We start from the raw sequence: 22,174 nt of genomic DNA, 5'->3' as shown, positions 1-22,174 counted from the left end.
AAAGTATCTATTAATATGAAAAGATGAAGTGAATGAAAAAACCATGAGAGTACTATGGGTTTTTTTTTTTTTTCAGTTTTGTTTTTTAGTGGGGTGAAATTCATGTAACATAAACTTAACCATTTTAAAGTATATAATTCATTGGCATTTAGTGTATTTACAATGTTGTACAACCATCACCTCTATCTAGTTCCAAAACATTTTTATCATTCCCGAAGGAGGCCTGGTATCCAGTAAACAGTCACTTCCCACTCCCCCTCCCCCAAGCTCCTGGTAATCACTACTCTATTTTCGGTCTCTATGGACTTGCCTATTGTGGACATTTCATATGAACAGAATCTCACAATATGTGACCTTCTGTGTCTGTCTTGTCACAAGCATCATCTTTTCAAGGTTCATTCGTGTTGTAGGCTATGTCAGTCCTTCGTTTCTTTTACGGCTAAATCATATTCCACTATAAGGATGGACCACGCTTTGTCAATGCATCCATCTGTTAATGGATTTGGTTGCTCCTACCATTTTTACCATTTGTCTTCTGTGAATAGAGCTACTGTTAACACCTGTGTGCAAGCATTTGTTTGAACACCTGTTTTTAGTTCTCTTGGGCATATCCCTAGGAGTGGAATTGCTGGATCATATGAAAATTCTGTGTAACCTTCTGAGGAAAGACTAGATTGTTTTCCACAGTGTCTGCACCCTTTCACATTCCCATCAGCTCCAGTTTCTTTGCATCCTCACCAACATTTGCTATCATTCTCATTATTATCATTGTTATTATTATTGTCATGCTACTGGGTGTAACTTAGTATCTCACTGTGGTTTTGAATTTGCATTTCCCTAATGATCAATGATCTTGAGCATCTTTTCATGTGGTTATTGGCCATTTATATATTTTATATTTTAAAATGTCTATTTAAGTCTTTTGCCCAACTTTTAATTGAGTTGTTTATCTTTTTGTTGTTGAGTTGTAAACGTTTTTTATATATTATGAATACTACACCCTTATCTGACATATGATTTACAAATGTTTCCTCCCATTTTGTGGGTAGTTTTTTCACTTTCCCAATAGTGTCCATGAGTTCATTTTTGGAGAAAATAAAAGATACATCTATTTCATTTTATAAAATCTGAACAAATATTGTCATAAACCAATGGTGATTATCTCTGGGGAGTTTGGATTGTCACTATTTTATGTTATTTTCTAATTAACCCTGGCAATGATTTCCAGGTGTACTACTTTGCAAGCTGGTAAATGGAAAGTGAAAGTTTCCAATTGTTAGCTCATGTTATAATGTTGTGCTCTTGAAAAGGACCTGAGGTGCTGGACATGCAGAGGGTTTCTGAACACACAACCCTGGAGGCAGGGGTGCTGTCGCAGTCCCCAGGCCTGGCCAGCCAGGTGGAGAGCCCCTGCCCACCTCTTCCTCAGTTTTTCGTCGTCGTCATTCTGTTTTGTTTCTACCACTCGCTCTGGGGCCTGCCCTGGGAAAAGGAAACTGAAACTGAAGCTGAATTGGCTACTGGTGAGGCTGGCTTCCTGACTCCGCCCTCTGACGTGACTGCTCAGGCTTTTAAAAGGGCTGAGCTGCCAGGGCTGGAGAAGAGCTGGGAGCCGAGAGGCAAGCCAATCACTTCCTGTGGAGAACCTGGTGCCAGAGTCCACAGCCATGGTGAGGAGGGTTTGACAGGTGGGGCAGCTGGGCTTTGTACCCTTCTCCCTGATGGCATCTCTCAGGGTGGAACACTTCCGTGTGCCAGGCAGGCAGAGCTGCTCAGAGCCCCCACACCCCCAGGTTCCTAAGCATGAGGGGAGGGACAGGGCTCCTTCTAACATCAGGTTCCTCAGAGGCAGATTCTGCCCAGTGGCCAACCGTGAGATCCCTTGGGGTCAGCACAGGGAGGCATCTTAGTGGGTGAAGGGAAGCAACACCATGGTTGTGGGTGGCCACTATTCTCCTGGAAATGCCTCCTTGCATTATCCAGTGCCTGGGGTCCCCCTCCAGGTGGGTGGGGAGGGTGGAGAGGAGGGAGCAGCATCCTCAGGCTCTAAGAGCTTGCTCCACTGCTACTGCCATGTGTGCCAATGCCATGACTGGTGCCAGGGTCTCTGAGCCTGTGTGATGCCCACAGGGTGGAATCCTGAAAGTAAAGATGCTGGAGGGCCGAGAGATCCAGGTTACCCTGAGAGACTCCATGCTGTTATCAGAGCTGAAGCAGCAGATCGCCCAGAAGATCCATGTGCCCACCTTCCAGCAGCGCCTGGCCCACCCAGAAAGCCAACAGGTGCTGAAGGACGGGGAGCCCCTGGTCCGCCAGGGTCTGAAGCCCGGCGACACAGTCCTGCTGATGGTGCAGAACTGTGAGGACCCCCTGAGCATCCTGGTGAGGAACGACAAGGGTCGCAGCAGTGCCTACGAGGTCTGGCTGACCCAGACGGTGGCTGAGCTCAAGCGGCAGGTGTGTCAGAAGGAGCACGCGCAAGCCGACCAGTTCTGGCTGACTTTCGAGGGGAAGCCCATGGAGGACCAGCATCAGCTGGGGGAGTACGGCCTCACGGCCCGGTGCACCGTGTACATGAATCTGCGCCTGCGAGGGGGTGGGGCAGGGCCAGGAGGGCGGTGAGGAGGGCGCCCCACCGAATGCGGGTAATAAAGTAGCAAAGCTGAATGCAGCAGAGTCCATTCTGCCCTCGCCAGCACCCCCAAGTGGTCAGCCCTCCATTCTGCACCCTTTCAGGTGAGATTGGGGGAGGAGTGGAGGTGAGTAGACTCAGGGTCGCTGGGTGGTCACCCATCTAGGGTAGCCAAGTTAAGGGACAAGCCTAATGGGATCAAAATAGTGACACCTCCCCACCCCCTGAAGAAATTGAAGATGTGTCCCCACATCTTTGGGAAATTAACTTCTAGAGAAATAAAAAGAGGTATATCCGCTGGAGCCCATCCCTGTCTTCGTGTTGAGCCAAGGTCAGCCCCTGCACAGCTGGCCCCCACCCCACCATCTGGGTGAGCTGATAGTACAGGGAGGGGAAGGCCTGGTCAGGTCCCAAAGGCCACAAGGTGAGTCCGCCTGGAAGTGGTGAGGGGGTGAATCCCCTACGTCTGCCTGGGTGAGTTGTGAGGGAGGCTCCCCCATAGCAGCTGGGGGATGGGGCCTCTTGGCTCTTCAGGACCCTTCAGCCTACAGTTGGTCTGGGGAGAAGTGGGGTCAGGGCCTCGGACACACACCTCACCATCAGGGCATCAGGGCGAGCTGCCAAGTCAACAGATATATCCTCCTGCAATGTTCACCTCACGGAGAGGCCATGGCCAGCAGGCAAGGGGCACCTGGAATGAGGGGTTCCTCCTGTCCACATGGAAGTGTTTGTCCCAGAGAGTGAGCACCTGATTTGGCAAAACTACACCCACTTCCACACTGGATGCTTCTTTCTAAACCAGTTTCCCAAATGAGCCCCACGGGAGCCAGGCTGAGTCAGCCTTGGACACAGGCAAGGGATAGATAGAATGTACACGTCTCTGGGCCAAAGTCCATGACTCTGGGGACACTCAGATCTCAGCTTTCAGACTCTTTAGGGTTATTTGGCTAGAGACCTGGAAGCCCCCTTTCTGGTCTGTGGGTGTCTGTACCTGATTTGGGAGACCCCCAGATCTGGGTTGTCTGTGACAGATACATGTGGATATGCAGGTGTGTGTGTATGGGGTGGTCTCCTGGCTTCAGCCTCAATTCCTGGGCCCCCATCCTCACCGTTGTCATACTGCAACTTTGCAAGTGTGCGCACACACGCTCAGTGCCTCCCTCCTTCTTCGAATCCCCCCCCCCCCCCCCAGGATCTAGGCGAGGGAGTGCCCTTCTCCAGAAAGGCCTCTTTTGCAGCCCACCTGTCATTCCTTCTGGCTCAGAGATTGGTGGTTGGCTTGCGTGGGGGGCGGTGCGCGGCAGATCCAGCCCTGGAGGGACAGAAGGACTCTCCTCTCCTTCCCCACCCCTACCATCTTCAGCTAGGTCAGCCTCTAATTTGGACCGTCTGGATCTCAGTTTAACCCCTGTACCTAGCCAGGCTGCCGGTGGGGAGAAGCCCCTTGCGGGGAGATGGGGAGGGGGCGTGGCTGGCTGTCTACGGCTGACGCTAGATTGCCGCCTCAGGACTGTAGGGGGAGCCCGCCGCCCTGCCAAGGGGCCGGAGCTGACAGGGAGGTGGGCGGGTCTGCGCTCTGTTGTAACCAATCGCCACAGCCCCCGGTCCACATTTGTCCCAGCCGACCGGGGGTCCCGAGCCGGCCGAGTTTCCGTCCCTAGTTCTAGTGAGGGGCTGGGGTCCCCGTCAGGCTCCTTCCGCCGGGGGAGGGGCGCAGGCCTGCCGGGCGCGAGGGTAGGCGGGGCCCCGGATCTAGCAGCCCTTCCCCGCGGCCGGGGAGCCCCCCCACCCCCGCCGAGTCCTAGCCCCAGCGTAGCCTGGAGCCCCTTAGAAGTCCCGTCACGTCGCCTCTAGATTATGCATTAACCCGATTTCATCCGCATTTCCTGGCGGGGGCGGAGGGAAACGTCCGCGCGGTCAGGGGAGGGGCGTCCGTGGGGGGTGCGTCGCAGCAGGGAGAGCACCCTCGGGACCGCCCCGTCCCCCGCCCGGTCCGCCCTCGCCCTGGCCAGTCCCACCACCCACCTTGGCCCGACCCAGACCAGCCCCCTCCTTCCCGCAGCTCGGCCTCCGCCCGGCGCCGCTATCCCGGCGCTTTGTTCGCGGCCGGCGCGGGTCGCAGGGCGCCGGGCGGGCCGGGGGCGGGCGCGGGCGGAGGGAGCGGCGGGCAGGGGGTGGTGCTGCCCCAGGTCCCGCCCCCGGCCCGCCCCCGCGCCGCCCGCGCTCCCACCGCCTCCCGGGAGCTGCGTCCCGTCCTGACCAGTCCCGTCCCCGGCGCGGCCCGGCCCGTGCGCTTGCTCCGGCCGCCTTCCGCCGTCCTCCGCCCGCGCCATGGCCAGCCTGCGGCCGTCTGGCCCGGCCCCGCTGCAGCCGCTGTTGCTGCTCTTGGTGGTGGCCGCGCGCGCCCTGACCGGCGCCGATGGGACGTGCCCGGAGCGCGCGCTGGAGCGGCGCGAGGAGGAGGCGAACGTGGTGCTCACCGGCACCGTGGAGGAGATCCTCAACGTGGACCCGGTGCAGAACACGTACTCGTGCAAGGTGGGCCCCCGCCGGGACCCCCGGGATCCTGAGCCCTCTCCGAACCCTCCTAGAAGCCTGGATTGGTGGCTTCTCCCCTCCGCGATTCTGGCCCCTAACCCGGAGGCCCTCCCCTTGCGATGCCTGCCGCCCCGCTGAGACCCCCGCCCCAGGCCGTGGGAAAGAGCCCCAGACGCTCCGCAGCGCCGGCTGTCGCTCCCTTGGCGACCGCCGACCCCCGGGTGGGGCACCGGGTCCGGGAAAACTCGCAAGTGCCGGAGGCAAAGTTCTTGCGGGGCCGCTTAAGTCCCACCTCGCGGTGCCCAGGCCCCAGGACCCGATCACGTCTGCCCCTTCACCCCAAGCCCACTCCCTTATTGGAAAGGACTGTGCCTTCCCCTAGCGAGAATGTCCGGCTACCGCACCCCCTCCCTACTAACCAAAGAAAAGGAATTAGGGACGAGGGGAGGTGACGCTTTCTGCTTGGGGTGGAGGTAGGGGTTTGGCCTGTGGTCAGTGCTGTCGCCCCCTCCCCAGAGGCGAGAAGTGATCAGGAGAGAGGAGGGGTGCACATTTAATCTTCCCACCCCCCGGATCCTGGTGGGGCATGCTGCAGTGACAGGGTGTGGGGCAGGAGCAGAGAAGTGGGCGGGGCCGTTACTGAGCCTGAAGTGTTGGGGTGCAGGGGCAGGTGCCCCATCCTGCTCCTGGGAGAACGGGATCTTCCCTGGCCACAGGGAAGGGGGCTTGCCAGGCCTCTCTTTCAGTTGGAGCCGGGAGCTCCCTGGGATAGGTATAGTGGGTTTTTACCCACAATCTGTTCCCAGGGAAGGCTCGAAAGACCCAGGACTGGACCTGCGCTGGACCCCTAAAACCACCTCCCCAACCAGAAATCGGATCACTCCTCCTTCGTGGAGATGGGGAGGGGTGGTAGCTTCTTTCAGACTGCCCTGTGTGGGCTACAGCTGGGATCCCCTGCCGGGCCCCCTCCCCTCCGCCACCGCCAGGGCACTTTGCCAAGTCCCTGCAGGATTTTCCCGACTTCCTCCCCGCTGCTCCTGGGTGTGGCTGGGGTGGGGGGAGGCGATGAAAGCCGCTCAGCCCTCTCCTGCGGGTTATCATCCTTCTAGAGCCTACTGTGTGTCTGAGGGTGGGGAGAGAGAGTTGGCCAAGGCTCCCCGCACCCCCACCCCCACCCCACCCCACCTCCCTTGGGCCACTGGAGGGTGGAAGGAGTCCCTGCAGATTCTGCAGACCCCCCCCCCCACCCGGAGGCTCCCAGCAGGGGCCAGGCAGGTGGATGAGCCACCATTGTTTTTCATTCCCCAATCCAAAAGTTCTGGCCCCCCAGAGATCCTGAAGAGAGGGGCATCTTTTCAGGGACAGGATGCCCGGGTGCATGTCCCCATGGACCTGTTCCTTTGGGGCAGCCCGTTCTACCTGCAGCTCTTGCGACCCACCTGCCCCCAACCCCTAGTAGGCTGTGGGCATCCCAGGCCCTGGTTTGTCAGATCAAGTGCCCTCAGGGCTCCAAGAGTGGATTGCTGAGGGTGGGGCTGCCCTGTGCTGCCCAGACTTGACTTTGTGGTTCACAGGCTGCCTTGACGGCATTCACCGTAGGAGCCTTGTAGGAGGAGGGGTCTTTCACCTCCTGGAGGAGGATGGTGTCTTGGCCTGTCCGCAGGGCTGCACGGAGCCAAGCTGGCCCAGAGCCCTGAGCTCAGAGCCCATCACCCTGAAACTTCATCATCTGTCTTAGCGGCTCCTGGCTCTGCCCAGGTGTGGGCCTGAGTAGTGGGTGGGTCCATGGGGAGAGTGGGGCTTGGAAGGCAAGGACCCCAGGCCAGGTGGGTCCCCTTCCTATATCCAGCCCGAGCTGAGATGGACGTTATTGGGATTGGGTGGCTGGGGTTACTTAGACCTGAGGGTTGGGGGAGCTCCTTCTTGAGGGAGGAGGTGTGTTTACAGGCCACACGTCCTAGTGTGTGATATACATGGGCAGTAGCATCCATCGTGTGTGTGCATGTATGTGTGCATGTGAGAGCTTCCTTACAGCTGCTTCTTGGGGGGTTGACACATCTGCCCAGGATTTGAGTCTAATCTGGATGTCTGGTCTGAGCCAGCTGAGGTGGGAAGAGAAGATCCAGGCGCCAGTCTGGTGTTTGCCTCTGGCCTCTGTGGGCCCCTTTCCCCAGTGGGAAGAGGATCACTGATACCTATGCACACCCCCCATATCCGTCCCAGGTTCGGGTCTGGCGGTACTTGAAGGGCAAAGATGTGGTGACCCAGGAGAGCCTGCTGGACGGAGGCAACAAAGTGGTGATTGGCGGCTTTGGAGACCCCCTCATCTGTGACAACCAGGTGTCCACTGGGGACACCAGGATCTTCTTTGTGAACCCTGCACCGCCATACCTGTGGCCAGCCCACAAGAACGAGCTGATGCTCAACTCCAGCCTCATGCGCATCACCCTGCGGAATCTGGAGGAGGTGGAGCACTGTGTAGAAGGTGTGTGGGGAATTCTTGTCTGGTAGAGGGCAGCCGAAGGGGGCAGACTCGAGAGAGGTACCTTGGGGGCAGAGGAGGGTTTGTTATAGGCTTGAGCACATAGCGTCTTGTGGTCTGATCGCCTTTGCTGGGTTCCGGCTCCCTGGCTTCCCGGCTGTCTCAGCTCCAATTTCTGACATAAGCTGGGGTCCCCACCCTGGCCACCAAGGTGCCACCATCTTTCGCCCTGGAGCCAAGCAAGTCCCAGCCCTGCAAAGGCACAAGCCTCCTTCCTTCCCCTCCCCCTCCCCAGCCCTGCACACCCCTTCCTGGCATCCCCTTTTCTCGGAGAGAGGCTGGGACCAGGTGAATGAACATCAGTTGTTTGTGTTCTTCAGAAGCCCAACTATCTGTCTAGATGGGGCCCAGGTGTTGAGCAAACCCCTTGGGGTGGTGTAGAAGGATTGTACTGGAGCAGGGGCTACCCCGTTGTGCGTTCCAAGGGGCCTGTCATTTCTGGGAAGGAGCAGTTATGTGGAGTGGGGTGCTTCTAGGAGTTTGAGTGGGTGTGGGATTCTAATGGAGGTGAAGGACTTTTTCTTGTCTGCCATCCCAATGTATCTGTTCCCAATGGCCCAAGAGTGCCCCTCCCCCACCCCAGCCTCTGAGAGGTAAGCAGGAATCACATGACTAGGGCTCACTCAACCCCTCACCCTGGGAGAATCCCAGCTGGGGGCTGAGCTCCTTGGCTGGGGTATGTGGCAGGGAGAATGTAGGAACTGCCCATTGCCCCCACATCCTGTTACTCCCCTCGTGGCTGGCTGGGAAGGGCTGCATGGGAGGGGGTGGAGACAATGCTTCCTCCCCAGGGCAGGGGGAAGGGTCCCTGACTTCCTGTCCTGGGAGGGTGACCCTGTTCCTCTGATTTGCTCTTCTGGCCAGCAGGGAAGCTCCAACTTCTACCCAACTTACTGCTGTGATGCTGGCTTGGCTCTTGTGGGGTCCTGGACAGTGGACTCATCTGGCCTGGTGAGGCCTGTGCAGGGGGCGGGACAGGGCCTGAGACAGGGTGCCCTGCAGCAGCTTGCTCAGCCTGTGGTCAGTTGCTCCTGGGGCTGCATCCAGGGTCCCGGGCCACAACATCACACAGAGAAGTCACATAACACAGCAGGGCTGTGTCCCTGGTCCCTTCCCAGCACTAGCTCAGCTAAGGGCTCCCAGCATGGCCCTCCCACCAGGTGAGGACGGGAGACCCTGGCCCTGCTCTGGAAGACTGTGGTCTAGGGAAAAGCCAACAGGAAGGTGGCATGGAGGTGGGGCAGGCCATGGGGTGGTGATGCCCAGTTCTGGGGGGATGAGTTGAGGGCTAAGGAGTGACTGGAGATGAGGGGTCAAGATCAAGAAGGTGAACCATCAACTCTACAGCCAAGCGGGTGCAGCCCTATCGGCTATGACTTAGTAGCTGAGGCCTTCTGTGGGATCAGAGGGCATGTGGCAGGAGGGCCACCTCAGACAGAACAAGATTTGCTGTCTTAACCAAATCCTGCTCTACCCAGGCCAGGCCTTGGCTCTGAGTGTTGCGCTGGGCAGAGGGATGGCTGGAAAGAAGGGCCTACAGGGAGAGCCCCCAGCCAGAACTGGGTGAAACGTGACCTACTGTGTGCTGGCTGCCCAGGACAGGGACCAGTGTAGGAGCCAAGCTCCAGCTGGGCGGGGGGTGGGGTGGGGTGGGTGGGTTGGGGCAGCAGGGGGCTGAGACCTACAGGCTAGTGTGTAGCCATGAGGTCAGCACCTAGGAGGGGCTGAGGCCACCAGACTCTTCTGGGGTGGGCCCGCCAGGAGGAGGGTTCTGGGGAAGGGGGTTTAATGGAGAGGAAAGGAAAAGAGAAGTAGCCTTAACTATGGCTTGGGGCCTTGTGGTGGAGTCAGGGTGGAGGGGAAGCCCCAGGGAGGGGAGGGGCCCAGAGTGAGAAGCAGAATCCACTGTAAGGTGCTGGGCAGCCTTGGATGTTTTGAGCCCCAGGACATGGATGTCTTCTTTGGAAGCAAACCAGGGCACAATGAGGGGCAGGGGGCTGGGAGGGTCTAGCTCTGGGGACAGAGGATGTATCCCAGGGACCTGGGTTAGATGGGGGTGCCTCCCCCTTGAAGCTCCCCAAGGCCTGAAGGACAAGGTCCCCTGGAGCTAGGGCAGGTTTGGGGAAGGAACAGTCTTATCCCCACCTCCCCCAGCAGGGTGGGGATGGGAGGAGGTCCCGCCTCCCATTCTGTAGGAGATAAGGAGCTTGGACCCCACCCCAGGCTCTCCAGGGAGTCAAGGCCTCACCCTAGTGAGGGGGAGACAGATGGGCAGGGCTTGAGCTAGGATGACCCTTCCCCATCTGACTCTGACCCCATTCTCCTCAGGACCCCACAGCTGTGCCAGCCCCACAGGGCCCAGTGTGAAGGCTGGGCAGCCACTAATCTGTGGAGGTCATCCCAAGACCACCGGAGACCACCTGCACAGAGAGCCCCTGTCCCTGTCACACCTCTCCCCCACCCCAAAAAGGCCAAGGTCAAGGGGCACATCCTTCCAGGCCCACCTCCCTGGTGCTACCCTTGGCGGCCCCCACCTCATCCCCGCCTGGGCACTGCTCCCTGCAAGCGTCCTGAAGGGGCACCTGCTGCTGCGTCCCCAGCTCTACTAGGACTGGCCTTCCTCAGTTTCTCCCCAGGGCCTGCAGGGTCTTTCTGGCTCTGGGCCCCTTCCCCAGCCTCCAACCCCAGGAAGCCCCTCCTCCTCCTCCCCCACCCTCTGCCTGGGGAGCCACATTCCTAGCATAACTGAGACAGGTATGTGTCCCTCCCTGTGCGCCACCTTTGGGTGAGGGAGACCTGCTGCTCTGGAGCAGCCTCTTCTGGAAGGGGACCCCTGCCCCTGCTTTGTCAGGGAAGTGGCCTGGCCTCTTCCAGTGCCAGCTGCCCACGCACCGTGAACCTGCCCAGGCTGGCAGCTGAGCAGGCATCTCCTCCAGCCTTTGAACACTGTGCCCTGGCCTGGGCGCTGCCCACACACTCCCACCACCCTCCCTTCCCCACCTCTTGAAGACTGGTCCTGGGGCCTCCCTGAAGCCTGTAGGAAGGATGTAGGCCTGAGGCCCTTCCCTGGTCCTTTCCCTCCCCACTAGGAGCCAGGAGCAGAGAAAGGAAGTGTTGTCTGCCCTTTCTGGGCCTGGCACAGGGACAGGGTCAGAGTGAGTCTGGCAGTGGCCCAGCCTAGCCCTGCCCTGCCCAGCCCTGAAGCCAGGGGTCTTGGCACCCACACTCCTCGCCCTAGCCTGGTCGGGCTGATTCCGGCAAGCACCCTCCCTTCCTCCCTGCCGAGCCAGCTGTCCAGGGCCTTCTGGAAGGCAGTCCTACAGCTCAGGCTGGGTCCCTGCCCCCCAATCCCCACCCCTGCCTCTGCAGACACCCCCAGACAGGGACTGGCTCTCCACAGAGGTGGGGGGCAGGTGGAAGTCCAGGGGGAGGTTTCTGGGCTAGCTCCCTTAGAGCTGGGGGCACCCCCCCAATTCCTCTGGGCCTGCCCTACTCCCTCCACATTCCTCCCTGTTGAGGTGGGAGGTGGTTTCTCCCTGTTCCTGTTTCCCTCTAGACTGTGGGTTCTCACTCCACCCCCTACAGACCTGCCCATGCCCTGCCTGGCCCCTCCCCTAGGCAGGTCGGCCAAGAGGAGGCAGGTCCAGGCTGGAGGCTGCCCAGCCACCGGGGCTTTCTCTTCCTTCCAGCAGCTGGGGGTGGGGCATCTGCCCAGGTTGGGCGTGACCCCTCGCTGCACTGTCTGCTCCCCACCTGGGGGTCCCTGGTAGGAAGTCAGCATGAAAATGGACTTGTACCGGCTTTGACTTACCCAGGCCCACCCACCATGTGCTGGCTTCCTCGCTGGGGCATCCCTGGGGAATGGGGGTGGGGAGTGGGCTTTGCTCCTGAAACCAAAGGGCTTTGGATCCTGTCACTCCCGCTGGGATGCGCTCCTTTTGGGCAGGAATGAGCAGGTGGAAACAGCTCTTGGCTTTTTCCAGACCCCACCCCATCCCCCTGCTCCCCACCCAGAGAAAAGCTCCAGCCTCCATCCTCCATCCTCCCCTGCAGATTGGAAATGGAAAACAAAAAAAAAAAGTTGTTTTGAAACTGTCCTCCCCTCTTTCTCTATCTATACTGGCCTCCCCCAGGGTGCTGGACAGAGCATATTCTGGTACGGCCTGCTCGTGCCCTCGCAGCATCTCTGGGTGCTGGGGCCCATGGTGCACAGAGAAGGAAACAGCAGATCACCTGGCCAGGGCTAGCTGGCCTAGGCCTGGGGCTACAGCCCCCTGCCCCGGCCAGTCCTTACAGGCTGAGGTGGAGGGAGTGCAGATGGTGGGATGGGGCTGTTCCAAGTAAGGTTAGCCAAAGAACGGGCCCAGACTTTAGCGCCTTGGGTCCAGCCAGAGATCATTCTCACCATCCCCCTGCCACAGTCAGGCCAACACAGCCTCCTCCAGCCTGCTCCGCTTCCTTTCTGAAGGGTTAATCCCCCCAGCCCTTTGAGAATCAAAGCCTGCCCCCACCCCCATCCCCACAGGAGGGTGGAAAACAGATGCAGAAACTGGCCTCTCTCCTGCCCCTGCCCCAAGTCCTTTGCCTCCACCTGTGGGACCCAGGCCAGCTGCCCTCTCCCATCACCAAGATCTACCCTTGCCTTGAGGCCTGGGGGTTGGGGGGCGTGGAGAATGGGCTCCCTTTCCTGTCCTGCTCTCCTGACCCTAGCACCCCCTTCACCACTGGGATGGGGGAGCCATGGCTGGGCGGGCGCTGCAGGCACAGTCCCTGAAGTCGGCCCAGGAGCAGTTGACACTCCACCCCAGAGCCCCAGGAAGTGCCCACTTCTCACCAAGTAGAAAAAGGAATCCCAGAAATGAGACGGCACCCCAGTGACAATCACCCTGATGACAGTGACACAGCTCATCAGGAGGGCACTGAGCCCCCATGGGCTACACCTGAGCTTAGGAGGGATCATGCTCTAGTCCCAGGCTGCAGCTGGGAGCTGGGGGGAGGGTGACTTAGGCCCCTGGTGGAGCCTCCAGTGGGGAGGGAAGCTCCCCTCAAAGGGGCCTCTCCCCCCAGAGTAGATCCTGAGAACTTCCTCTGAGGAAGGCCCCCTGCCAGGGGCTGCTTACAGCTGGACCTGGGAAGAGGAAGATGGCCCCTCCCAACTCCCCTCCCCCACATGGCTTAGAGACGTGGGATGGGGGAGCTCTCTGTCCTCCCAGGCAGCCAGCTGTTTCCAGCTGTGTGGCCTGCACATGTGCGTGTGCATGTGTTTGCATGCATGTTTGCCCACGTGCCTGCAACCTCAGGTGTACCAATCTGCACACGAGAATTCTGGTTCCGTGGCCTGTGGTTCCTGCCATCTTTGTTTCTCTGGGCTCAGCCTGGGGAGGGGACCCTGTAGGTGCTCTGCCAACAGACTGATAGTGGGCAACCCTGGCTTGTGTCCCAGGGGCCTCAGAACAGGCAGGGCTCCAGGTCCCATCTCTTGCCTGCTGCCCCAGTGTCCAATGCCCCCCCACCTCCATAGCTGGCAGAGGTCTGGGCACCTCCTCCTGCAGGGTCTGCCTCTGGGTTTCTCAGTGCCAGAGATGGAAATGCTGCGGTAGGGACAGGAAGAGTCCCTGGGGCCACTTGGGTTCCCTGTCCCCTCTCATGCCTGACAGACCCTGAGTCTGACACAGCTAGGAAGCCAAGCAGGGCAAGTCAGGAGAGGTGGGTCTGCCACTGGCCTGAGGTGGGCCGGAGATTTCCCCGCCTCTCCCTTAGCAGCTGCCCCTGGGACAACCCACGCTGGCCCTGGGAGAAGCAGGCAGCCTGGTGTGGCTACTGGAGGCGCCAGTCCCTCTGAGCATTGATGTGTGGTCCCCGTGTACATCAGAGAGAAATAAGAGCACAGATATCTGGGCCAGACTGTGGCATGTCCCTGGGCCACCGGTCGGGAGGGGCTGTGTGCCCACTTCTCTTCCTGGAGGGGGAGGCACTGAGGCTGGCTAGGCTCCATTCACGAATCCATCCTTTGGTTCCCTCCTCATCCACGCATTTACTCACTCATTGGCCCAGCAGCCAATCCTCACAGGGTCACTGGAAGGGACTGCTGCTGCTACCTGCACAAGGTTCCTCGAGGTTCTGGATGGGCTTCCCAAGGAGGCCAGGGGTGAGTTGTGTGTTGAGGAGTAAAGGTGAAGGGGGAAGGGCATTCTGGGTATGAAAACAACATGACAAGGTTTGAGGGTGCAGGGAGCAGCAGGCAGTCCCTGTAGCTTAGGTGAGGGGTGGGAGAAAGTGGCTGCGGGCGTGGTGCAGGGGAGAGGGCTGGAAATCCACAATCAAGGGCCATCACCCACTGGCTGGGAGGGTGGTATCCTCCCCTCTGAGCTGGAGCCTCCCCACCTGATGCTGCACCTTTCCTGCTAGTCCTGCTCACTCTCCCCCAGGGAGAAACTGCCTGCACCCTGGCTGCCTCCACAATCTCTCTGTCCTGTGTCTGGTCATCTGCCTTTGTGGTTCTCTGCTTTCTGGTGGGTCTCTCCGCCCCTTTGTTCCCTGCCTCTTCTGGTTCCAGTTTGTGTCCGTCCGTCCGCCACTCCTCTTCATCCTGACACCTAGCTGGTCAACACCTCTATGAAGCACCGCCCACCAACTCAGACCTTTGTTCTGGACTGTGCATCCCTCACTGCCTGCCTGTGGTGCCTGTGGCCCTCGACAGGAACACGGGGTCTCCTGACTCACCAGGCACGGACCACACCTGAGTGCCTCCCTGGCTCCCCCAGCTTTCTCTTTCCTCCCAGACATGGGCAGGGCCTGGACAAAAGAGGTGGACTTGGGGCTGTCCTGGAGGGGAGGGACAGAGGGCATGGACAAGCTCCACCCTATCCTACCTTTTCTCCAGGTGCCCAGTCTCCCCCTCTTCTGTCCTGCTGGCACCCCCTGGTGGCTGCAGTCTGACCTGGCAGATGTCCAGGCCCTCCTGCCAGGGCTTCCCAGGCCTGAGGATTGTGGGTGGCTCCTTATCTCCCACTGGTAGCCCCTGTTGCCCTTAGGCCTCACCACGCTGACCCCTCCTGGTCTCCGGCAGCCTCCTAAGTCTGTTCTCACCTGAGCCTTTGTAATTGCCTCTGTCTGGAGGTGCAAACCCCTCTTCCCATCATTCAGGTCTCTGAACAGATACACACTCCTTAGACCCTCCAATCTATTGCACCTTCTGCCACAGTGTAACCTCCCTGAGGGCAGGGAGCTTACCCGATTCAGGACACACTTCCTGCACTTAGCCCACCGATGGAGGAGCTCAGACAGGCTGGTGAGGGAGGCACGGACCTGGGCAGGATCAGTGCTGAGTAACGAGGGAGGGAGGGGTGCCAGAGGTCAGCCGCCCACAGCTGCCTTCCAAGCGGCCAGCGATTGCTGCCCTATGAGCCAGCCCTGCTGAACCCCTTCCCCAAACTCGGCAGCGCCGGCTAACTGACGGAAGTGTGGGCCCTGCCTGGTGGCTGGTGGGTGGGCATGGGCGCCTCCCAGCCTCACCTGGGTTGGTGATCCCAGGCCTGGGCCGGACGCTTCCTCCTTCCCAGCGGCTGGCCCCAGTCCAGCAGCGACGTCCCGCTGTGAAACGCCCATTGTCTACTGAGGCCGAAGGGGAGGGGAGGGGACGGCCCTAGCCTGAGACCGGACACCAGGAGGCCTGGAATGGAGGAGGGGGCCTGCCCAGCCGGGCCTCTTCCCCTCCCCCACCGGGGAGGCCGGACACCTATGACTATGGGCCGCCTGGCAGCCAGCGCTCCACCGCTCGACGCGCTTCACAAGCAGTGTACCCTCTAGATCCCAGGGGTGGGGGCAGGCTGACGGCGCGCTCCGCCAGACCCGCGGAGGTGCCGCAGGTCGCGAGACTCAGACAGCAGAGGGGTGTGCGCATGCGCGATGTGTGCACGCCGCCAGGAGGGCGGTGCCGCCCCACCCCCAACCCATCCTTTCGAAGAGAGCTGGGCCCAGACCTTCTGGAATGAGGAGGTGTCTGCATAAGAAAGGGGCCAGCGGGTGGCCAGTAGGTAGGACACCCCCATGCTCTCTAGACTACACTCCCCACCTTCCTTCTCAGGGCCAGGGAGTACGTGGAGGTGCCCAACCACACGCGTGTATGTGGGGTCACACCCAGTGTGTGTTGTGAGGATGAAGGACAAGCTTTGTATTGCATGAAGGTGTGAATGTGATGCCCAGTGTGTACGCATGCAGGTGAGCGTGGAGGGAGTGACACCCAGTGCCTGTGCAAACTTCAGCAAGTGGGTGTACATATGTCTGCAGATGAGACCTCATCGAGTGTGTGTGTGTGTACACATGTGAGCAGTAGCATGTTGATGTGTGCAAGCCCAGATAGGGGCTGATCTCTGGTCCAGAGTATCCTCTGTTCCATGAGTCTGGGTGGGCTGGTCAGGGCTGAATGATTTTGAGTCTGAAAATCCCAAAATAGCTCGGATAGCCCGAGCTCCCCTCCCCCTGCTGGGTCTGGGGCCTCAATGGCCCTTTGTCTCTCTGAAGGCGCCCAACCCCTATGGGGGCTCAGACTGACTGGGGCTGGGAGGGACTAGTCTGCCTGCTGGTTCCCCTTTCCCCAGGCCAGGCCTGATAGGCCTTAAGCCCCACCACCACCACGTGGGCATCTAAGGCCAGCCCATTTGTGGGCAGATCCTAGGCTCTGGTCTCTGCCTTGTGGAGGAGGAGGTCTCCCCTACCAGGGTTGGAGCCCACTGATGGAAGCCCCCCCCCCCACCAACTCTGGTCCTTTGCCTCCCCCTCCTCCTGCAGAACCCACTCATGATGTCCCACAGCTGCAGTGGCAGCAGCAAAGAGGGACCATGTGTGGGTGTGGGCCCAGTGGGCATTGCCAGGGCGTTAACTTGTCTGTGGGCCCCTCCTTGAGCCAAGGGATTTGGACTGCAGTCCTGGGAGCTGCAGTGAGAAGTAAATGGGAAATGTGTCACTGTTGGGCTCACCACACCAAGTCCGGGGCTCTGGGCCAAGCCCTGCCCTGAGGAGATAAAAAGTCAGACCCTGCCCTGGGTGATCCCAGTCCAGGCCAGCACCCTGGGAGCTGCCGCCACAGTCAGTGTGGTGTGGGCAGTGCCAAGGTGAGGTGAGGTAGGGAGTGGGAGGCTCCCCAAGGAGAGGCTGAGGCTGTTCGGGTGCCAGGGTCTTCAGGTGGCCTGACAGATTGCTGCTCTGGGTCCAGCACTGTGTGGGGTCGGGGGACCATTTTGTGTTTTGCCTTTTCCTGCAAGGTTTCAGTAGAACCTCAGGTTTCAGGGCTCCAAGGGGTCTGACCTCTGCCGTGGGTGATGGGAGACCGTGACAGGGTCAGCTGACCCCTTTGGGATTTGGTGCCTGGCCAAGAGATGGAAAAGAGTCTAAGGGAGATGGACCTGGCAGAACTGGGCACTGGCTGGCAGGTGGTTTTCCCACCTGAGGAAGGTTGGGATGGGACATGGAGAGCCCACTTGACTAGGCGGGAGTGAGCGGGGCGAAGAGGATACTCCAGGGACATGTTCGTGAGGCACCGGGATGTGGTGGGGAGGACCTGAGTCCCAGGTGGGCCGTGTGCCCTGGCCTGCTGTGACGTCTGTCCTGGCCTGCTGTGACGTCACGGCCCCGATGTTCCCGGACGACCGGTGGGGGCGCCCCAGGCTCGCGGACTGGGTCTAGAGCCCCTCGACTATTGGCATAACGCTTATTTACATGAAATTCATTTGCATGTTCCTCCCACAGCGAGGACTGGAGTTGGGGGGTGGTGCGTGGATGGTTTGAGGTGCTGCTGTCAGTTCCTAGGGAGGGGTGGCCCACCCTCCCAATTGAACCCAGCCCGCCCACCCCCCACCTGTGTGTACGTACCTAGAGACCCTACCTCGACACTGCCACGATGGGGCCAGCAGGAGCAGAGACACTGACACGCACACACGGTAACATGCAGACCGCAGCCCAGAACGGGGTCCTTCGTGCAGACCAAGCACCCCTGCGGGGACTCAGACAGACCCTCCGACAGACACTCCTCATGCTCGCCTTGGCCTCGGCCGCTCACGCGCACAGCCAGCCCAACCCAACCCAACCCAGCCCAGCCCAGCCCAGCCCCGCCGGGTGGAATCCGGAGGGGCCCCGGTCCCTGTGCCAGCCCCTCTTACCCATTACACGCCCCCACTCCCCAGCCCCCCACCCCGCCCCAACACCTGCCTCCTCTCCAGCTCCAGCCTCCGATCCTAGTCACCTCCCACCCCAACCCGGGCCCCTAGCCTAACCCTGCACCCTCCCCAGCCCCAACGCCCCACCTCAGCACTAGCCCCTATCTCTTGTAACCTCCCCGGCGCCAGCTCCCTTCCAGCGCTCCCAACCCAGCGTTTCTTTTTGCACCGCCGCCCTCGCGTCCTCATCCGCCCGATCTCTCTTTTCGGCGCAAGCCGCGACTCCCCGCGGACGCTGGGGTCCCCGGAGGCGTCTTCCTTTGTCTCTGCTCCCCGCCCTCTCTCCGCGGCGCCCCTCGCCCCTCACTCACCGCCTCAGCCCCGGCGAGGGCGTGGGGAGCGGGCGCGGCTCGCCGGGAGGCGGGAGGCGAGGAGCGGCCTCCGCGGCCAGCTCTTTATTCTCTCGCTCCGGACGCGCGCTCGCTCCTCCTGCTCGCTGCCGGCGCCGCTCCCGCCTCTGCCGCGGACTGGAGCATCCAAGACCCGCCGCGCCCTGAGCCCCGCCGCGCCTCCCCGCCGAGTTCCGGCCGAGAGGCGGCTCACCGCCAGTCCCCCTCGGGCCGGCCTCTCCAGAGCAGCCGAGCGGCAGGATCCCGGGCTGCGGCACTCCCAGAGGCTTCTGGAAGACTCCGCACAGCCAGAGCCGGTGGAGAGTTGCTGGCGCCTCCGGCCCAGGCCCTGACGGTTTTGGACAGCAGGGGTGGCTGCTGGCCCTCAGTTCCTCCTCTTCCTCCCTCCGAGCCCAAATTTGGGATTTCTACTCCGGGAGAATTCTGCACACCTCCCATTATAAGCCTCATGGGCTGTGGAGGGGCCAGGGGCTGTGACTGGAGCTGAACCTGGAGAAACAGCTGCTGTCAGCTGCCCCAGGGGTCCAAGAATGGGGGGAGTAGCACCGAAGAGGCCTAAGGGAACCCCGTGAGGACCCCCACACCCCGAGAGTGGGGACTGAGGAGCCCGGGCCATGCCTCCGCTGCCGCTGGAGCGGGACCCCCGGCAGCAGCGCGGGGTCTCCCTGCTCGTGCGGTATTTCATGATCCCCTGTAACGTCTGCCTGATCCTCCTGGCCACATCCACGCTTGGCTTTGCGGTGCTGCTCTTCCTCAACAACTGTACGTGTCTGTGGGAGTGGCCACTTCTGCCAGGCCCAAGGTCCCCCGCCTCAGCCACCAAAGATTGGGGGACAGGCAAGGTCACAGAGAGGCCACCAACTGTGGCATGACTCAGATGAGCCACAGCATCTTCCGGGAACACCATGGGTCATTTCCTGGATCCCTGAGCCCCTCTAAGCCTGTCCTGGGGCTTGGGGTGGGGGCTGACCCTCTTCCTGAGCTGCAGAGACAACTTTCTTCAGGAGTTGGAGGGGTAAGGGTGCAGCTGGCAACCCTGGGAGTAGGAGCTTTGGCAGGGCCTGCGGCTCATGTGGGGAGTAGGTGGCAGCCCACACCCCTGCCACTGAGCCTCACCTGGCAGGTGTCAGGCCATGACAGTGCAGCTGGAGGGACAGAGAAGAGCCAGGGCCTCTGCTTTTGTCCACCCCTGGTCCTCAGCCAGTCCTAGGGGCTCACGGTGGGGCCAGGGAAGGGATGTGTGCAAGCAAGAGTGACCCCTCCATACTGGGCACAGGAACAGGCTATGGAAGGACTGGCTCAGGGGGCCTAACTTGGAGATTTATTCTTTTCCAGACAAACCTGGGACCCACTTCACACCAGTGCCTCCGACACCTCCGGATGGTGAGTGGGGGCTCATTGGTAACAGACTGAGCTTGGGAATCTGTGTCCAGAGGGGCAGTGGCACTCTTGGGGTTCAGGGGCTATTCCTGGGGAGTGCACATCAGCTGTGTTAGATGTGTCTGGACAAGGGAACCTGGGTCCTTCCTAGGGAGTCCATAGTGGTGGACAGCAAAGGGGGTGTGGGGCTGGAGTCCCTGGGCCTGGCTACATCTTGGCCTCAAAATTGGGGGGGGGGTAGTCCTGGAACCCACAGGTTGAGAGGTAGGTCAGACAATGTGTGCAGAGTGGGTGGGAGGGCCTGGGGCGTCAGGGGAGGGCCTCAGAAGGACCAGCGGAGAGGGACTGGAGGGCCTGTCCCTGGGACTGAGCAGGCTGGGGCTGACCTTCTTGACCTGCCTTGTGGGCTAGGGTCCAGCTTCCCCGGGGAGGCCTGCTGGTGTGTGGGTTGTTGTAATTAAGCTCATGTGAGAGGGAAAGAGAGAAAGCTGCTAGTGCTGCAGGAGGGCAAGGGAGAGGGGTGGTCTGGGGTCCTCTCGGGAGAAGGGTGTGCTCCCAGGTGAGCTTTCAGTGCCCAAGTCCACTGCTTAGCAGGCACCTGCCCAGGTCCATGGAAGTACACACACAGAGGGACACTCATACATGGGATGGGCCATGGGAGGGGACAGGTCCAGGACTGAGTTTCCCATGGGCTGTGGGCAAGAGACCTAGAGCCGGCTGGATTTAAACACCCTCCTCTCTTTCAGTGTCCTCAGCCTCCTCTCCTGAAGCCCAAAAGCCTGGTGTGTCTCTTCCTTTGCACACACACACTGGCCCTCCCCACAGCTGCCCACGTGGGCCCCATACCTGCACTATGATCCCGGTGCCCACTTGGGGACAGCTATACACCATGACCATCGCATCCCTCCCAGTCACACACACTGCACATTCTTGGCCACAGGCAGGGCTCAGGGCATCCGCTCCATCCTCCAACCTACCCGAGTCTGGGAGGAGAGTTAAATATACCCACTCCAACCCGAGGCTATAAAAAGCCAGCGCCGCCTCCAGCACCGCACATTGTGAGGGGGCTTTGGCAAGCTGGGAGTGAGGCTCCTGCAGAAGGGCATAGACAGGGGCAGGGGCAGCAGAGCCCAGGAGGTGACCCTTCAGGGCCATGCAGCTTACAGGTGTCTGGGTGCTCCACCTGTGCTACCATGGTGCCGCATGCATGATGACAGGGCTAATACAGGTGGGCATGAGTGGTGCCTGACAAGGGCAGGCTGTTAGGACGAGCTGTGCCTGCTCTCGTGTGTGTGTAAGTGTGCCATCTCGCTTGTCTGTACACATGGTTTCTGTGCTCATGCATGCTTTATCTTGAATCAAGAAGTCATCTTGAGCCTCTGTGATCCCCTAGCTCTGTAGGGGAGCAGACACCAGGGGTGCACTCATCTGACCTAACGGCCCGAGGGCCTGGGGAGGAGATGGGATGAGAACCATGTGCCCCAGCCTCAGCTTTGCCTGAACTATATCACCAAATGCAGCCAGGAGAATGCCCCTCAGGAACTGTCACTCTGAGAAGGGAGTGGACAGTGGAGGGGCTGGGACCTGGACCTGCCTATCTGACCTGGGAGTCTGTGCTGAGGCCTCAGCTCTGTGCTACCCACTCCAGGGGCACCCTGACCCCTCCTCTGCCCTCAGCCACCTCTAGTCCAATAGCTAGTCCCACGGAGCTTGTCCTTGAAATAGCTCTGGCGTCCTGCCCCAAGTCACTCACCTTCCAGTCCATCCTCCAAGTACCTGACCTGCTACCCCAGCCTTGCTCACCACGGGTGAGCTGCCATTCACCACCACCACTTTCCTTCCCAGGTCTCTGTCTTGAAGGGACAAAGCAGGGCCCTGGGGTGTGGAGGGAGGGTGCAAGTCTTGGCGGGTGAGGAACTTACTGGTCATCTAGGAGTAGGTGTCCTTCACCAAGGGGTTGGGATTTCGGGTGTTATCTGGCTAAACCAAGGTGACCAGAAGGAGAGAAAGGCTTGAGCCCGAGGGCATAGACACAGCAGCTGACCAAGGAGCCTGAGAGGCAATGAGGTGACTAGGTCTTTGGCCACGGGGTCATGACCCTGGGAGAGACCTTGGTCAGCAGGTCCAGCTGAAGCCAAATAGGGCAGCCAGCCAGATGTAGCCATTGCCCGTGGATTTGGCCCGGGGGTCCTGGTGCCTTGGGCAGGAGAGGGCTGAAGGTGAGAGGGAAGTGCTAAGGGGAAAGAGAAGCAGACAGCAGGAGATGGAGGGTGAGAAGAGGCGTTAAGTGTGGACCGTGTTTGAGCCAGGACAGGGGTGTGTAGTCGTGGTGGCTGACCCCTCCCCCTCTCCACAGAGCTGTGGGCCAGGCCTCTCCAGGCCTTTGCAGGTGTTGGCTCATTAAGCCTCACAACAACCCTTCGAGGGAGGTCCTATTGTCCTCATTCACACAAGGAGGTTCTGAGATGTGGTGATGGGATAACTTGCCCACAGTCACGTGGCAGGCGAATGTAAGGTG

The 22,174-nt window shown here is 60.2% G+C and overlaps 2 protein-coding genes across 7 annotated transcripts in view; both read left to right on the top strand.

Annotated features, from left to right (window-relative positions):
- The first annotated feature begins 1,340 nt into the window (after nt 1-1,340).
- On the top strand, nt 1,341-2,667 carry ISG15 (ISG15 ubiquitin like modifier). 2 transcript variants are annotated; one of them, XM_074377797.1, is made up of 2 exons: nt 1,341-1,688; nt 2,131-2,667. In XM_074377797.1, exon 2 carries the CDS (start codon nt 2,152-2,154, stop codon nt 2,620-2,622), a length of 471 nt encoding a protein of 156 aa, XP_074233898.1. In that variant the 5' UTR covers nt 1,341-1,688; nt 2,131-2,151; the 3' UTR covers nt 2,623-2,667. The 2 variants fall into 2 exon arrangements, with proteins under 2 accessions (XP_074233898.1, XP_010956300.1); XM_010957998.3 differs by having other exon boundaries at nt 1,357-1,670.
- A 2,187-nt stretch (nt 2,668-4,854) lies between these two features.
- The window catches only part of AGRN (agrin), a 33,157-nt gene continuing 15,837 nt past the window's right edge, over nt 4,855-22,174 (top strand). For 3 of the 5 annotated variants that reach the window (XM_074377777.1, XM_074377775.1, XM_074377774.1), the window contains exons 1-3: nt 4,858-5,170; nt 7,394-7,655; nt 19,612-19,659. In XM_074377777.1, coding sequence (XP_074233878.1) covers nt 4,964-5,170; nt 7,394-7,655; nt 19,612-19,659 — 517 coding nt within the window. In that variant the 5' untranslated portion in view covers nt 4,858-4,963. Of the gene's footprint in view, nt 5,171-7,393; nt 7,656-19,611; nt 19,660-22,174 lie in introns of all 5 variants that reach the window. The other 2 variants (XM_074377778.1, XM_074377776.1) reach the window with 2 other exon arrangements.

Source organism: Camelus bactrianus, chromosome 13 (genome assembly GCF_048773025.1).
Source record: "Camelus bactrianus isolate YW-2024 breed Bactrian camel chromosome 13, ASM4877302v1, whole genome shotgun sequence".
Taxonomy (NCBI): Eukaryota; Metazoa; Chordata; class Mammalia; order Artiodactyla; family Camelidae; genus Camelus; species Camelus bactrianus.
Note: the sequence above shows the minus strand (reverse complement) of the source record. Positions and strands in the feature narration are given on the sequence as shown.